We start from the raw sequence: 18,505 nt of genomic DNA on the forward strand, positions 1-18,505 counted from the left end.
CCAGCAGTGATCCCTGACCTTTGTTATGCTACTGAGACTGGAAAATGCCACCAATGCTGTCTCCACAAAATCCTCCAAGTTCACTGGGAGGATTAGTGAGCCAACATCTGCTTCCTTTCCTAGTTCAACTTCCCTAGTACTGAGACCCGTGTTACTCCTAGATGTTAATGTTAGACGAGCCATGTTGTTTGTATACCTAACACCAGATACCAAAGACAGACCCACTATTCCAAGCTCTGTTGTAGAAGGAGATTGTCAGGTGGATAGTAGAAAAGATTCAAGGAAGTGCTCCTTGAGAAAAAACAAAACATCCCCACTGACTCCTGGAATGTCTGGCACATGATTGCTCATAGGAGAGGAGCATTTGGGGTTTTAGGAGAGACTCATGGCTATGCTTTGGGAACACACAGAAGCCCTGTGTAAGCAACAGGAGTGCACCACCACACAAGCTATTGGCCCATCTGCCTGTCAGCCATCTTCTGTCCCCTCTGTGGAAGAACTGTGGTTCCCATTTTGGTCTTATTAGCCACCTCAGAACCCAGAGTTGAGGCAAGTTATCCTCGATCTTGATATACTGCCTCATGATAACATTGAAGAGTGGGAAATTGTGTATACTCCAGTATTCAGTGTGATCATTCACCACAATACCTTTTCCCCACATCAACGTATAATTATTTGTATAATGTCCAAAAATCTGTGGATCTCTGTTTGAATATATTAGGTGACTGAACCTCCACTGCATCTTGGATGGAGAATTACAAACATTCAAAACTATCTGGTGAAGACATTTCATCTTACCTCTACCCTGAATGGTCTACCCTATATTCCGAGTCTGAAGCCCTGGTTCTAGGCACCCTAGTCAGGGGACGTATCAACCCACCCCACCCCACCAATAATTTTTCAAGTTTCAGAGACCATCTTCAGAGGCGGGGGGAATGCTGCAGCAAGAACAGCAGCAGAGACTAGTCCAAAGAGAAACAAAGGACTGCAGATGCTGAAATCTAGATGAAAAACATGATGATGCTGGAGGAGCTCAGCAGGCCAGGCAGCACCCGTGGAGAAAAGCAGGCAGTCAACGTTTCGGGTCAGGACTCTTCTTCAGGACTTAAGATAGGAAAAGGGGAAGCCCAATATGTAGGAGGGAAAAACAGAGCAGTAATAGGTGGACAAAAGAGGGGAGGTGGGGTGGGCACAAGGTAGTGATAGGTAGATGCAGATAAGAGACAGTGATAGACAGGTATGGGGGAGGAGGGGAGAGCAGATCCACTGGGGGATGGGACAAAGGTAAGGAGGGGTAGAAAAAAGAGAGAGGCTAGGAAAGGGAAAAAAAGAAGAGGTATGTGGGTGTGGAGGGGGTGGGAATTACTTAAAGTGAGAGAATTCAACGTTCATGCCATTAGGCTGCAAGGTTCCAAGGCGGAAAATGAGGTGCTGTTCTTCCACTTTGCGCTAGGAATTCTCCTGGCAGTGTAGGAGGCCAAGGACTGACGTATCTGTGATAGAGTGGGAGGGGGAGTTGAAGTGACTGGCAATGGGGAGATGCAGATCACAGTTACGGACAGAGTGCAGGTGTTCTGTGAAACAGTCACCTAGTCTGCATTTGGTCTCACCAATGTAGAGGAGGCCACACTTGGAGCACTGAATGCACTAGATGATATTAAGGGAGATGCAGGTTAATCTCTGTCTCACCTGAAAGGACTGTTTGGGTCCCTGGATGAAGGTGGTGTAGGGGCAGGTGTTGCACCTATGGCGGGAGCAGTGGGAACTTCCTGGGGTGGGAGTGGGATGGGGGGGAGGTGGTGAGGTGTGAACTAGGAAGTCACGGAGAGCACAGTCTCTGCAAAAGGCAGAAAGGGGCGGGGGGGGGGAGGTGAACAAGTCCACTGCTGCAGCAGCTGAGCAAAAAGCGCAATGGGATAGGAGGAGCTTTAAAATGTACCTTTATCGACCCAGGAATCATATAGTCATCAACATAACTTCTGTTAAATGAACTGGTCAATGCTGCATAAAGCTCATCAAACTGAGATATAGTTTGTGCGTTGACGAGAGGTTCTTGTCGTTCGAGCCCAGATTATGCGGATTGGATCACAAAACTAAACTCAGCAGGGCGAGCAGCCACCACGAAGGCAGAACAACGGCGCAGACCCTGCATTAGCACTGAGAGCGCAGAGGGAAGGGAGGCAGGGCAGCGGTGAGGGGGAGGGGGAGGCAGAGACTGGCACGTGATAGGTGGAGCCAGATGATGGGCAGATGGAGCCAGGTTCGGATGCTGATTGGATATTGGAGCGAGGCTGTCAATCAGCACGGTTGCTGAGGTAGAGGGGCGCGGCATGGTCCTGTCAGTCAGCCGTGGTTGCCGGGTGACGGGCTTGTCCAGGGGTGTGCTGTTATTGGTTGATGGTCGAAGGCTCGGGGCCCTGTTGTTTTGCGCCGGTGAAGTGGGGCTGGAATTGACGGGAAGAGGTCGCAGTGAGCGGGGTAACGTGCGCCGGCGGTCCGTCGTGTGTCGGGGATGTTCGGCCGTGGTCTGTGAGGAGTGGCGGGGCCGGGACTTGTGTTTCAACTTCAGCCAGACCAGGAATACAAGATGTCCGCCCGAGCGGCCGGAGCAGCGGGCAAGGTCCGGGCCCGGGGTGGGGAGTGGGGGCCGGGGCAGCGGGCAAGGTCCGGGGCGGGGAGTGGGGGCCGGGGCAGCGGGCAAGGGGCGGGGAGTGGGGGCCGGGGCAGCGGGCAAGGTCTGGGGTCCGGAGTGGGGGCCGGGGCAGCGGGCAAGGTCCGGGCCCGGGGCGGGGAGGGGGGGCCGGGGCAGCGGGCAAGGGGCGGGGAGTGGGGGCCGGGGCAGCGGGCAAGGGGCGGGGAGTGGGGGCCGGGGCAGCGGGCAAGGTCTGGGGTCCGGAGTGGGGGCCGGGGCAGCGGGCAAGGTCCGGGCCCGGGGCGGGGAGTGGGGGCCGGGGCAGCGGGCAAGGTCCGGGCCCGGGGCGGGGAGTGGGGGCCGGGGCAGCGGGCAAGGGGCGGGGAGTGGGGGCCGGGGCGGCGGGCAAGGTCTGGGGTCCGGGGCGGGGAGTGGAGAACAGCTCAGGCGGCAGCCGCAGTTCCATCCGTCTCTTGGGTCTGGCGGAGTGAGCCCGGGGTGTGAGCTGTCCGGGAGACTGGGGTGGGGTGAATACCTTCAGATTGGCGCGGCGGCTGCAGTAGAGACGCCACTGGAGTTGCAAACTTTAACTCCGCAGCCACTGGAGTGAGTAACTCTCACACCACTGTGGTGCGATGAGATGGAGTTTAAGTGCGATGATGCAACGTTATGGTATGCCCTCGAAACCAAAGGAAGGGCGCGCTGAATGATTCTGCTGCGTAAGTATCTAATCGCCATGAAAGTAATAATCAGATTTGATAGTGGACTTCTCATTAACTTGTGGCAGAGAAAGCTAAGGTGAAGTGAATTGTGTGGCTCCGTGGCTCAGTGTAATCGTCGGCCTGGATTTATTGAGTCTCGTGAATTTGTCGAATTAAGTTACAGCAGGATGGAATTTATTGTTTACTATTGGAACGATAGCGCAGGCTCATTTACCCAAGGTGTAGACTGACGGGTTGATTTTAAACTGGGGTCTCCCGAGGTGAAAGACGATGGCTGGGTCAGTTGCATCCGTGCGCTGGCTTTCTGTTTTTATAAAGACCACAAGGGAGAGCAATATTCATTATTTCTTACAGCAAGGAAGACTAAAAAATATATAATATTTTGATGAAGCTTAACACTTTTGAAAGGTTGTAAATTTTCAGAAGTTGGCAACTTTGTGAAATCTTCAAGGCAACAAAGTAAACTAAATTTTTCTGATTCGGAAGCCATGATCAAAGAATGAGGTATCGGAAATTTAAAATCGGTTGCAAGTGTTCCTATGAGAAAGTTACTTGTTTTTATCGATCTAGTTTTTCGGTGATACTCTGCAGAAACGAATGTAAACTGTTCAGGTAATTTGAGGCAGATTCGGTGATGGAGGTTGGTCATCTTTATGAAGCGTTGACCCAAGTGCCACTTCACATTACAAGCACTTGAGTTTGAACGTGAAGTATAAATATGCAGGAACAAACGAGTGATTCCTTTGTACCCCTGAATATGTTGCACAAAGATGAATGTTATTCTGCTGATTTGAGAGTTATTGTCTGTGGGGATTCGGATGTAATTTGAGCCAGTCCCAATCTCAAGAATTATGGTGGGAAGAGTAGGGATGTGCTTTGGTGTTTCAGCAGTTTGATGAGTGAAGTTGTCTGTGTGTGGTAAGTATGCCCTATCTTGCTTGACAGTACTGTCTTTTTTTCTGCACTTATTTTTAGATTAGTTTCTTTGTTTTAAACAACCAGGTCTTGAACAGCCCCAGTTTACTAACCAATGCAGTAATGAATCATTCTCTTCAATGATAAACTGGATGACTATTACAGAATTAATGTTGACATTGCAATGCCAGTAATTTACTGTGCTTTGTTCCTGCACTGATGTTGATCTGAAGCAAGTGAGCCAGAATCAACAAAGTAGTTTGCTTGTGTGACTGGGGAGTGAACTTTTTTGATTTTTAGGTTCCTGTATGTGAAGGTGACAGTGCCCCGTCTTGATTTTATACAGTGACTTGAACTCTCTGGGTTTCTAGGAAACCATTATAGATTGTCAGCATTTTGTTGGACCTGATGCATTTCAGGGCTGGCCTGATTGTACATGGAATACTGCTTATGGTGGGACTGAGAGCTTTCAGCAAGTGTAAATATGCCCACATTCTGTAAAGCTGTGTGGGCTAGAAATTCCTTTGTGCAAACAGTTGAATACTGTGCAGTCACAAACCAATTAGAATTGTTGCAACATTTGGAGTAATTTCCTGGAATTGTTGAGAATGCATTGCACTTAAATAAGTGTCAATTTATATGCTGCCATTTAGGAAAAAAATTTGTATCCAGACAATAGTGGATGTGTAAATAAACTAATGTTACTCGCCGTGCTGATCAGGGTATGGACTAGAGAGAGATGGTGTTCCAAAGCACAGGGCCTACAGGGTGGGGTTCACAAAAGGTCTGAGTGAGAGGAGTGGATTGTTTGCTAATGGAGGAATTTGGAGACGGAAAGAAGGAAAAACAATGATGTAAATGGAGGGGCAGGAATTTTAACTTGTGAAATTTTGGGATCTAGTAGTTGGTGCTGATCACAAACAGTGGAATCTGGTATGAGATGGGTGCCTCGCCCTTTACTGAAATTACTGTACATGTTAACAAGTTAAGCAGGGTCATCGCTGCTGAGTTCAGTTCTCTTCTTATCTTTCAGAAATGCTCTTTTGACTAGCATGCTCTTTGTCTTTGGAATCAGGGAACATCTAACTGGGAAGTGTGGGGGGGGGGCAAATGTTTGATACGGTTGTAACAGTACTGAAGTTGGACTTTTGCCTCATTGCCTCTAATTATAGTTTGCTTGAGCCATCTGCAGTTGTACAATACAGTTTCTAAATTTTAGGGGTATGAGATGTGCTCTGTCAGATTTCTGAAAGGTGTGCTGTGTATTAAAGCGCTTACAGAATTCTGATTAGGGCAATTGTTGAATTTTAAGTTAGAAGTCGATTAGTGAAATGTTGGGGAAATTCTTTGTAGAGTAACCTTGGTGGCAAATTATTCACTGAAAAATAGAATTTAAAATGCTGACATTGAATTTTGCTTCACTGTTAGGCCGTGAAAAGTACTAAGAGATCCATTTTGGATTTACTGTTGCTATTCGTGTTCAGTAGATCTTAAGGACAAGGAGCATCTCTGCAGTTTGTGGGCAGTGAGAAGTGTATTAAATGTCACAAATTTAACTTATGTATTTGCATCCCAAGCTGTTTCGGTTGATAGATTTGTTCATTCAGATTCCATTTCAGAATTTAATTTATCTCTGGTCATTTCTTTTGGAATCATAAACTTGAATATTTACAACGGGTTCAGAATAAATTTTGAAGGAGTACGCAAGCATTCTGGTTCTTCATACCTGTTTAACCATATAAAACATGAAATATTTATCTGGAAGGTACAATATGTTCTGATAAACTTGAGGAAGAAATTAAGGTACAAATTGGTTGGACCTGGCATATTCTGTAGGGACACGAAGAAATTGAAAGTGCATTACTTGGTTGTGGATATGACTGAATCTTCTAAATATGAAGGTCGATCTTGAGATGCAGTTTAACTGAGGGCAACGACTTTGGCTTCCCCTCCAGTTATTTATCCTGAAGTATGCTGTAATGTTTGCCCTCAGCACAAAATTTTGTGATCTGTGTATTCTTCAAATTAGCCCCTACTTTGGAGCCAAGAGATAATGGGGGAGAATTTCATCTTGGCCACTGGTGCTAAACTTTAAGAATCGGTGAACATAAGGTCTGATGCATTCTAAATATTATATGCTAAGCATTAATATTGAGGTACAACTGAGCCATATGAAAAATGCATGAAGCATCAAAAACTCTTAAGCACTTCGAAGTTCAGCATGCCTGACATCTACCCTCAAGCTTAGCATGTATTTGTGCTCTTCATAGGTTGTTGGCTACTGGACTTTCTGGAGAGATTGTGCTAGCTGCTGCTACTCTGAGATATGACTAGGTGATTATGATGGGCTCCAATTCTGCAACTAACTCAGATATCCCTGGTGACTTTCAAAACTTGTGGAGATTCTGGTCAACCCTGCTGAATTCCCAGATATGTAAATGCAACACTGGAGATTGTATCAGTTCTCATGAAATCAGTGATGCTCTCTCCTTTTATTTTTTTTGTGTGTGCAGGTACAGTCTTTGGTTTAAATGTGTTGATCTGTGCCCAGTATCTATGATGGCCCACTCAATTTGGGTCAATTCCTCGGGTATTATTGTAGTGTTGTTAATATTTAAATTTGGAAGAGGGCCCAGAGCAGTGAGCTAAAGTGGAACATGGACAAATCCAAGGGGTTTTCAGGTGTGCCATCAAGTTGATGGGAAAATCAATTGCTCATCAGTTCTCTTGTACATATTGTTCACCAAATTACATGAAACTGAATAACACGAAGTCTGTTTATCCAATCAGATTTTTTGTTTAGAGTAGGAAGGGCTTGGGTTCAATCAGTGGTCCCTGCTGAGTTAATGGATCTCTGCTAAAAATTAGCCATGTTTCAAAAGATGGTTATCTAATAACTTCTGTGTGCATTGAATGAGGATAGTTTGATTTAGAATCACAAGACTGCGAATGCTGTAAACTGGGGTTAAAGAAAGAAACTGCTGGAGGAATTCGGTGGGTTGAGCAGCAGCTGTGGAGGAAAGGATTAGGCAACGTTTTGGTCCGAGACCCTGCGAGAGTCCTGATGCAGGATCTCAACCTGAAATGTCAACAATTCTTTTCCCTCCACAGATGTTGCTCAACCCACCGAGTTCCTCCAGCAGTTTGCTCTCTTTTAGAGTTTGATTTGACTGTGATTCTGAGATTGAATGGTTGTTAACCATCATTTCTCTCTGAAGGTTCTGTGGTAAATACCCATCCAAAACCATACCATCGAATACGTAGTACCCTCGAGTAAAACATTGATACAGAGAGCAATAATAAATCGTTGAGAAACTTAATTTTTGCTTTTGGTAGCCTGAGCTGTTTTCTACACTAGTTTTGGTCCTGGAAATGCTGAAGCTGGAGTTAGGAAACCTCACATATGCACATTCCTTTTTGAGACCCAGGTCTATTGGTGGGGTCTGTTTTGACACGAGGACAAAAATAATTGGGTCAATTGTTTCTTTGTGGCGTAGCTTGGATGCATTTTTGTGTATGCATCACAAAGCATGAGCTTGTGTGTCATTCACTTTTAGATGCTGTTTATTCTAACTAAATTAGTGTCCGTAACACTCCAAGCCTAATGTTTCTGAAATGTTCTCTGTATTTGGGTTTCTTACCTTCTTTACAGTGAAATAACTAGCTTTTTAACGAAGTTATAAAATCTCTGTTGGACCTGCTGAGGGCTGGAGTTGAATAATTTCTTGATCAATCAATGGATAAATTGCTGACCTGTTGAGCCACATAGAGACCCTGTTCTCTGCTTTGGGAGGAGTTCAGTGGTAGCATGTTTTTAAAAAAAAGTGAGTACTGTTTCTGTTTGTTACTTGATTAGATGTGCAAGTGTGTGACAATAGGATTGAAGTTAAGAAGATCTCCACACGCCATCGTAAAGTCGTGTACTAATACTTGCATATATGAACTTCTTGTGGCCTTTGTATCCAGAAGAGCTGGATTTTGGGATGTTGGTGGTGTTTAGGATTACAATAAAGCCTTGCCAAGTGATGAGCCTCCTCACTCACTTTTGGTTCTCTTGTGGTTTGCAGTGATTGAAGGTTTCCATCTGAGCAGCAGGATTTGTGCAGATGTGTATGTGATTTGAGATTGGTATCTTGTTGGCACCCTTCCAAGGTAGGCAGCACAGGCTTGAAATAAAAACCTAATTTAAGGATTGGAGTTCGACTGATAACTTAAAATCAGTTAAATTATCTATTAATTTGAGAATATGGAAATTGATTTTGAGTAGCCTATTTGGGTCATGGAACCTGCTCTGCTGTTTATCAAGATCATGGTTGATTTCTACTTTACCATTTTCCTGCACCGTGCCAATATCTTTCAATTCCCTTTTTATCCAGTAATTTATTGACCTCCTGTTCTGAATGAACTCAATGTCTGTGTTTCCACAGCCTCTGGGGTGGAGAATTCCAAACATTTACCATCCTCTAAAGAAATTTGTCCTCATCTCTGCTTTAACTGGCCTGGTCCTTATACTGAGATTGACCCTGCAGTTCTAGACACATCAGCCAGGGGAAACTTCCCCCTGCAACCAGCCTGTCAAGTTTTCTAAGGTCTCTCATTCTTCTGAACTCCAGAGAACATGGGCAGAATCTACTCGCTCTCTCCTCGGGTAGCAAAACCATTAGCTCTAGAACCAGTTTAGTGAATCTTTGCTGCATTCCTTCTGAGGCAAATGCTCTCTTTCAGATAAGGAGATAAAGATGTGCACAGTACTTGTGTGGCCATGGTGTTCCCAGCATGGTCTCACAAGGCCCTATTTGATTGGATTAAGACATCTTGCCTCCTGTACTCGAATCCTGTCATAATAACCCGCTGATTCCTTCATGCAGCCTGACCCCTTTAGTGTGACTAACCTGAATAGAGCAGCAAAAAGTGGCTCACTATGTCTGCACCAACCAGGATCCCAATCCAAACTAATCCCATCTACATGCACATTGTATGTATCCCTCAGTTCACTGCCTGACCACGTGCCCCTCCTAAAATGGTTACCTATTGAGCTGAGCTAGTTATCTGCATTTGGTCATGAGCAGAATTATACACCAGCCTGGTCATGGCTTTGCAGAATATCTAAATCAATGGTCACATACTGGATGGTGATCAAACACTGGAAGCCTTGATAGTTATCTCTGCCTTGGCAGTTGAGAGAGGAAATTCAGCTGGCTAAATTGAGACACTGTGGTCTGTTTGAGTGAATCATCCGTTTAGCTGCAGCCGAAACTTAAATACTTAAAATCACTTCAAGTGGATATGATTATAAAATCTGAGTAAAATAGTTAGCAATTTAGTCAGAGTTGTAGAGCATAGAAACAGGCCATTCAGCTCAACATATCTACGCTGACCATCATACTTATCTATACTAATTCTACTTCCATGCTTTAATTCCATATCCCTCTATGCCCTGCTCATTCAAGTACCTATCCAGATTTCTCATAAATTTTTTTGCTTTTCTTGCCACCACCACCTCTGGCAGCTCATTCCAGATACCAACTGGTTGGGGGGGGGGGGTGAAATTACCCCTCGGATTTCATTTAAACCTTATCCCTCCCACTTTAGAACAGTCCTTTAGTTTTAGACACCCCAGCCACGCTATTTACCCTATCTATGCTTCTCGTAATTTTATTTACCTCAGTCATTTCATCCCTTAGCCGCCTTTGCTCCAGGGAAAACTGGAGTATTTAGTCCTTAAAGTTGCTTGGTTTTACAATACAATCGATGATGTGACTCTAGGAGAATGCTGTTACTTTTCAACTTGTGTAATGCTAGGTTATTTACTCTGGCATGTAATCAACATAAGGATCTTGTGCAGGTGTGTAAAGTCCACATTTTCATTTTAACAACTTAATTTCTACCATAAAACTGTCTGAAACTGAGTTCCATCAAGATGTTACTGCATTTTGCATGTGCGTAGGATCATTAGGGAAACATATCCATTTTTCTTTTTAAAGACTTTCCTTGATCTTGCTAAAGCTGGTTGTCTTGTTTTATCACCAGTAACTGCTCAATTTGAGAACTTGGAAAAAAAAATCATGGCTTTTAATGTTTTTCTGCTGTTTTTCATAATGTAGAATGCTTAACAAGTTGCACGTGAAAGATGTAGCCCTGTTCTCTTTTGTAGTTGCATTAATGTAGCACCTGCTGTATCGGTAGAAGGCAACATGAGCTTCAATCTGCCCACCTATGTTTGCACGGAGCTGACAATGCATTTGAAACAAATGTAGGCTTGTGAACCTTTGGTTTATGATCAATGCCTGAGTTAAGTGTAGTATTATGCTGCTCCCATTAATACTGTTAAAATTTAGAAGTTTATTTGACTGATGCTACGAAAAATCACAAATCACGAAGAATATGAATCATGAAGAAGGCACGCCAGCAGCTCTACTTCATTTGGAGTTTGATGAGATTTGGTATGTCACCAAAGACTCTTGCAAATTTTCTATAGATGCATAGTGGAGAGCATTCTGGCTGGTTGCATCACCACCTGGTATGGAGGTTCTAATGTGCAGGATCAAAAGAGGCTGCAGAGGGTTTACAGACACAGCCAGCTCCATCATGGGCACAACCCTCCCTGCCATCAAGGACATATTTAAGAGGACATACCTGAAGAAGGTGGCATTAAGGACCCTCACCATCTGGGACATTCCCTCTTCAAGTTACAATGATCGGGGAGGAGGTATGGGGGCTTGAAGACCTACACTCAACGTTTTAGGGACAGTTTTTTCCCTTCTGCCATCAGGTTTCTGAATGGTTCACGAACACTACCTCGTTATTCCTCTTTTTGCACTATTTATTTATTTTTGTAACTTGTAGTAATTTTTATTGTACTGTACTGCTGCCGCAAAACAGCGAATTTCATGAGATACAAGTCAGTGATAATAAACCTGATTCTAAAAGGGCAGTGCTGTAAGAGATTTTCTCCCTAGGTCTGCATGTAGCTGACTTGACAAGGAACCTGCCTGTCCAACTTTGCCAGTGCTCTGAGTGCCTGCAGAAAGCACTTGAGACTGACAGACTGGCATTGTGCATGGGAATCGGGGATGGAGCAAATGGTAACTTGCAGGATCTCCCATCACAAGCAGTGTTTTTCTTTTGTATGATGATGACAATTGACATATTTCCATATCATTCTTTCAGTTTAAAATGACATGTTTTGCGGTAATGCTTAAAATGTGTTTGTTCAAATGAGCAGTGTTTTTAGAGCCAGTAAAGGTGTCCCTATGAGGTGTATTCCATAAAATAGCCCAGTTGGGAAATCATCTATCAATTAATTGATGTGGGAAAGGAGAAATCTATTGTGTTTGACTTGAAGTTCCAGTGCTCTCCCTCTGAAACCACATCTATGATTGTGGAAGTTGGTAAATAAAAGCATGGCTATTCATTCTTTGGCTACAATGAGATAAATTAGAAGGAAAAGAGAAGAGCCCTGGATGTTGTCTTTCTCAGCTGGAGGATGTTAATCTTCTGAAATAGATCCCTATTGTAAACTATTGGCAATTTGTAGGATGTTTACTCTTGACAATGGCTGTGAACTGTTTTTGTGACTTTGCTCGTTGTTAATGCTGGGAAATTGAGTATTTGCATTCAGGACAACGTCAAACCATCTTCTAAGAATGGTTAGGTGCACAGTAAGTTTCTTCTCTGCTGCAATGTCTCCCAGGTTATTACTGCAGGCAGTTTATATTTTGATTGCCAATTTAGTGTCATTTGGTTTTGAATTAATAATAGTTTAGTGCCATGGCTGTTCACTGGTGGGAGCTAGAGAGAGATTACCCAATCTCTCTAACCTCTGCAGTCAACAAAGGAAACATTTTATTCTGTAGTGCAGTAGAAAATGCTGGGAATGCAAAGTGGGCTTGTTGGCATTCAAATGATGAAAGACTGGTTGTAATGTTTGGAAGTTTAACCATTAATCAAAATGGCCAGAAGCTCTGTTATTGAACTAATTGCTACCTAGTCCTCTAGTAACTAATGCATACCGAGAAACAACAAGAACTTGTGTTGTGGTTCTCTGACAAACAATTATGGTTTATTGATCAGAATCAGCGCCCACCAATGGTATATATCCAAAAAAGCCAGTTTCTTCTGGACGAAGCAGCTAGCATCTCAGAAGATTTTTTTTTCTGACTTCCATAATGACACTGGAATTCAAATCCTTTTTCAGCAGCAGATTGATGGGAAATGAATTAGACTTTAAGTTCAGTAACATTTACTACTGTCAAATTAATATGAATTGGGTGTAACTTGCAAAACCCTGGTTTGGACTGAATGTTACTAAATTACCATCTTAGGCAATGGTTTCTTTGGAGCAACAAAGCATTAGAATTAGGATATGAAAACTCAAACTGATTCATAATACAATCCTATGTGGTTAGCCGCCTTAGTTTTTTAATGGCACTTTAAAATTGAAGTGTGCATATTTATAACTGCAGTGCCTGCACTTATTTATCAAGTGGATTAAACAAATGAGTGTTATAGATCAAAGCATCCCATAATTCTACTTCTTTGCTTTTAGCGAGCAAAGATGCATTGGTTTACAAGTGTAGTTGTCTAGATAAAAATGAGAACTCATCAATGCTGAAATTGATACTTTAACTTTTCCTCTTTGGTAATTATTAGCTTGTCAGAGTAGGTTTTAGCCAGTTTATTGGTTAGGGACTACTGGTTACGGGAGCTGATTCCTTCAAGTTGTACACATCATGATTTATTGATTGACATACTGATCGCCTAAGTTCATTGCACATAATTGCATAAAGAGCTTCAGCAAGTACTGCACTTAGTCCATAGTGTACCCTGCTTATTTATTATAGAGTTTATCCTCCACCCACAGCCAATAACCCAAATGACAATATAAGAAATTAAGCACCAAAAAAGACAAGTTTATACTTCTGTAGGAGGTTCCAGTCTTACTACAGAACTGGAGTTTGTTCCTCCACTCACATCTGCATTTTTCAGTTTCAAACATTAATGGTCAAGATAACAAAAATTTAAAGCTTCAAGAAATCTACATCACTGAAGATTAACATACAGTAATGGGTACCAAGAAGTAAACTGTGGAATTCGAGTGGTCTTGTAAGGTATGCAGTTCAATGGGCTTACAAATGCTCTCTGAATCCTGAGATGAGATCCATTTTAAAATAGGTCTTTCATGTTAAGTATGAGAGAGTCCTTCATACAACTGGAAGTACTGTTGTGGTTTATAAATGTATTTCCATTTGAACTGTTATCTATAACTACCCATTTACTGAATACTTGTTTGTTTTATGGGACTTTGTCTCCTATGCCTTAAGTGAATGGGTTTACTAGAGTGGAAATTTGTGTAATTATAAGCCTGACCAGACTTTGAGAACATAAACATATAAGAAAGAAAAGCAGGAATAGGCCACTCAGCCACTTGAGTCTGCCCTACCATCCAATACCATCCAATTTTCTCTGTAGCTGTGACACTTTACTCTGTATTGTTACTGTTTTTACCAGTACTACATCAATGCACTTTGTACTAACTCAGTGTAACTGCACTGTGTAATGAGTTGACCTGTACGATTGGTTTGTAAGACAAGCTTTTCACTGTACCTCAGTACAAGTGACAATAATAAACCAATACCAATATGATTATGGTTGATTTGCTGCAGGCCTAATCTCTTTTGTGCTAGTTCCACACAGCTATCAGTTCCCTGATCTTCCAAAAATTTATCTACCTCCTTTAAGATACTTATAATGATTCAGCCTCTATAACCCTATGGTTAGAAAATTTGAGAGATTTATCACCACTTGCTAGAAGAAATTCCTACGCACCTCAGTTTTAAAGGACTGCGCCAATCTTGTTCGTTTGTGACTCTCATACTAGTGGAAATGTCTCTATCTACTATGTCATAGCCCCTGAGGATCATGTGTTTCAATATGATCACTCATTCTTATAAACTCCAAATAACATAGATCCAATTTCCTTAGCTGCTCATGACAGAACAGCCCTCTCATCCCAGGAATTAACCTAGTGAATCTCTCTTGGACTGCCTTTAGTGCTACTATATCCTTTCTTGAGAGGACCAAAAGTGTGCCCAATACTCCCAGGTATGGCATCACCAATAACCTGTACAATTATAACAGTACTTCCCTATTTCTAAATTCCAATCCTCTTACGATAAGGCAATGTGCCATTTGCTTTCCAAAATGCCTGCTGCACCTGCTTACTGACTTTTTGGGATTTGTGCACAAGAACACCTAGGTCACTTTGTAGTTTACTCATCTACAAACTTTGTTTAGATAATCTGCATTTAGATTCCTCTTACTGAAGTGCCTGACTTCACTTTCCCATGTTAAACTTCATTTTTCCTCCCGGATATCCTTATGGCAGCATGCGCTCCCATCTAATTTTGTGTCATTGGCAAATGTGGATACATTATTCTCTGTTTGTGGCCTCTTTTTCTCTCTCCCCCCCCCCCCCCCCCCCACAATGTCATTAATATGAATAGTAAATAATTGATGACTAAGAACTTATCCTTGGAGCGATCCCCTAGTTACATCCTTCCAGCCTGAAAAGGACCTGTTCATTCTGTCTCTGTGATAACCAATCTCTAATCCATGCTGACATGCTTATCCAAACTCTCAATATCTTCAGATTCTCTCTATTCTACTTAGTGACATCCTTGAACTCCAACAAATTTGTCAAACATGATTTAACTTTCATAAAACTGACTTTATTTGATTACATTAAGATTCTGGAAATGACTAGCTATTTCTTCCCTAATTATAGAATCTAGTATTTAGCCAATAACAGATTTTAAGCTAATAGGCTTGTAGTTCCCTGCCTTTTGCCTTCAACTCTTCTTGAACAAGGATGTTGTTTGGTTTTTTAATCCTTTGGCACCTGCTGGAACTCTGAGTTTTGAAAAACTTCAACTGGTGACTCCACTATCTCTGCCGCAACACGCTTTTAAAGCCCTTAGGTGCTGGCTATGGGACCTGGTGACTTCCCTGTCATTAGTCCCATTAGTTTTTCCATTAACTTGTCCAATTTATTCCATACCATTTTTTTTAAACCTAGCCCATCATATCTTCAGGATGTTGGCAATGTCCTCCACTGTGAAGCCTGATGCAAGGTATTAATTTAACCTAGTTGCCATTTCTTTGTTTTCTGTTATTTCCCTATTCTTGACCTCTAGGGGCCCCATACTTGGCTATCTTCGCTCTTTTTATATCCATATTTTCTTGCCCTTTGTTTTGATATTACTTGAAGTTTTCTCAGATCAGTCTTGTCTATGTTAAATTTTTAGTTTCTGGTTGCTGATTCTTAAATTCTTAGTCCTCTGATATACCACTAGCCCTTGCCATTCTCTATCCTCCAGTTTTGGATTTAATATTTTCCGAGACCACCTTTGTTAATCATGGATGGTTCATCTTTCTCGTGGAATCCCCCTTTCCAATTGAGACATTTCTGGTAAGTTTTGTGAACTGTTTAATGTCTGTTACTGTTTGTTCATTGACCTAAACCTGAGCCTATTTTCCCATTCCACTCCATACAACCATCCCTTTGTAGTTGTCATCATTTAAGTTGAAGACATTGATTGCTATCTGGACTCTAGAATTCCACCATATTGTCATCGCAACTCCATAGGGAATTGTAACCACAATGTCTCTTATTAAACCCATCTCATTACACATCAAATCTAAAATAGCCTGTTCCCAGTTAGGTTCTGTAACATATTCCTCTATGAAACAATCCCTGAAATGTTTTCATCTAACCATGGTACTTTGATTAGTCGATGTAATTTAAAATTACCCATAATAGTTGTAGTTCTTTTCTTGCATGCCTTTAACATTTACCCACTTTTGCTTTGTCCTTATGAGAAGCAATATCTTGGACCCACAAATGACTTCCATCCATGTCTTCTAAATTATGTACTTGAAAGTTTGCAATTAACTTTAATTATCCAGACTTCTGCACAGTATTCCAGCAATTTAATGGACTCTTGCACTTCATGCCCCTGGATTGCATGCTGTATAATTGGTTTCTCAGAACAGACTGTTGGGCCAATTTCTTTAAAATGTGCATTAGGAGATGGTCGTGAAAATGTGTTTTGACTGAGTTCCTTTTGGGTGGTATTCAATATTTTCATTTTTAAATTCATTGAAGTGAATGTCCCTGACTGGAGCATTCATTGTCCATTCCCAACTACAACAAATGGTAGTGAGCTGTTGTTTTGAACCACTGCAGTCTGTGAAATGCTGGTGCTAATACAGTGCAGCTGGGTGGGGAGTTCCAATATTTTGGTCCAATTATATGATGGAGTGCCAATAAACTTCCATTATAGTATTTATTGATAATGTTTGTTAGCAGATTTCTCATGGTACAAATTAGTTTGGGACACTTGGAAGTAACATTTCCCAAGTTGTGGCCTTGTGTTTCCTTTTCCTTAAGGGTAGATGCTGGTATTTGTCCGTCCTCTTGCAGACTATGTAATTAAAAAAAAATAAAATTACCAAGGTGAACTATGACAATAGAAAAAAAGAGTTAATTCTGAGACTGGCCAATCATTGTGTTAACTTATACAGAACAGCTTGTCATTTGATTATTCTGGGTGATTGGTGTAATGTTTATTTATTAGAGTCTGGTGACCTTTATTTTCTAATTTGCCCTGTGTTCAAACTTCAAATCTGGAAAATTGCCATTTCTAACCAGAAAAATACTGTACAATCAGTTACTAGTGGATTATCCAATGAAGCACTGAGATTTCAAACATCCTAGTGAATAGTTTTACAAGCTGTTCAAAGAATATGACACCCCACTTCCACAACATTTTTGTGAAATAGAACCATATTGACCACACAACATTTGTTTGATCCATGTTGTTGGGAAGAGTGGACAAAGGTAATTGACCTGACAGATGAGGCAATATCCAATGCTCCCGAGTCTTTACACCTATCTTGAAGATCATGGGTTGACAATAGTACTTCACTGCTGCTGCCCCTAAACAGGTGCTGCTCAACCCGCTGAGTTCCTCCAGCAGATTGTTTGCTCCAGATTTCAGCATCTGCAGTCTTGTGTCTCCACTGAAGATCATTGTGTTCTGGGTGTGTAGGGGTTATCTACAACAATATTTTTGTTTCATTTTAAGATCTCATTTCATGCTCCTGGCTTTCTTGACTCCTTTAACTGATTATTACATTTTAAGATTTTTGAAATGATGTCACTACAGAATGCCCTTACAAAACATTACAAAATCTTATGTAGAGAATATAATTGATATTTTGCTTTATGAAAACACAGTGTGGAAATCTGAGTTTAGTGTGTTTTGTTAATGTTGACATATCAAAGTGTCCAGTAGTTTGCTTGAAATTGCATTTAAAACCATGGCTACTTCCAGTATCCTAATGTTATTTCTGAACAGGAAAAATCTGCTATACAATATTGAGTTAATTTCATAAGCCATAATAAGCATTAAAGGTGGTGTAGAGTTCTAAAGGGAAAAGTTGAAGTCGTCGTATTTATTGTTTCAGGAAACATATGCCATTAAGAAATGTACATCAACTTCACAAGACACAAACTTGACAGAAAATGTATTTCCCCTAAAGAATGCAATTTTGCCTGACTGAAAAATACACTGTGGTTAGGATAAATTTGGATGGCAAAGCAATCAATATTAGATTTAAGTACAACGATGTTTCAAGATAGTGACTGAAAATAATGCAGAATGCCAATGTTACTCTCCAAAATTAACACTAGCTTGAAAACTACTACAAGCTATGCTTTGCTGTCTCCAGATAATTTTGGGAGTGTCCTTCAACCCATATTGATCCAACCTACCACTGAAAATAGTTGAGATTAATCTAAGAGCAGATTTTCTTTGTCCTTTTTGTTTGGCGGCTTTTGTGTACATTTCTAATCCAAGCAATTTAATTGAAGTTTATGGTTGGCAACAAGTAGAAGAGCAGTCTGAAGATGATAAATCATCTGTGGAATGAAAAGTTGCAGAGGAGTGGAGAAAGTCAAGGGAATGTCTGTGCTAGGGCGGAAACAAGGGGCTAGATGACATGGTGTTGCTGCTGGCTGAGAGAAGATGGAGGCTTGTTATTGCCGTTAATTTGCCAATAAGAAATGTAGTTTGAAGATGGGAGAGGGAAAAAGAGAAGTCTGAAATTTTACTTGTTCTTGTACATTCTGACTTCTGAGGAAGTGATGTAAATGCAAAGGGTCTTATAATAT

General features: G+C 41.7%; 1 protein-coding gene across 7 annotated transcripts in view; it reads left to right on the top strand.

Moving 5' to 3' along the window:
- The first annotated feature begins 2,275 nt into the window (after window positions 1-2,275).
- The window catches only part of tjp1a (tight junction protein 1a), a 127,782-nt gene continuing 111,552 nt past the window's right edge, over window positions 2,276-18,505 (top strand). For 4 of the 7 annotated variants that reach the window (XM_052042449.1, XM_052042450.1, XM_052042453.1 and 1 more), the window contains exon 1: window positions 2,371-2,620. In XM_052042449.1, the coding sequence (XP_051898409.1) occupies window positions 2,588-2,620 (33 nt within the window). In that variant the 5' untranslated portion in view covers window positions 2,371-2,587. Of the gene's footprint in view, window positions 2,621-3,066; window positions 3,352-18,505 lie in introns of those variants that run through there. The other 3 variants (XM_052042455.1, XM_052042451.1, XM_052042452.1) reach the window with 3 other exon arrangements.

This window comes from Pristis pectinata, chromosome 32 (assembly GCF_009764475.1).
Source record: "Pristis pectinata isolate sPriPec2 chromosome 32, sPriPec2.1.pri, whole genome shotgun sequence".
NCBI lineage: Eukaryota > Metazoa > Chordata > Chondrichthyes > Rhinopristiformes > Pristidae > Pristis > Pristis pectinata.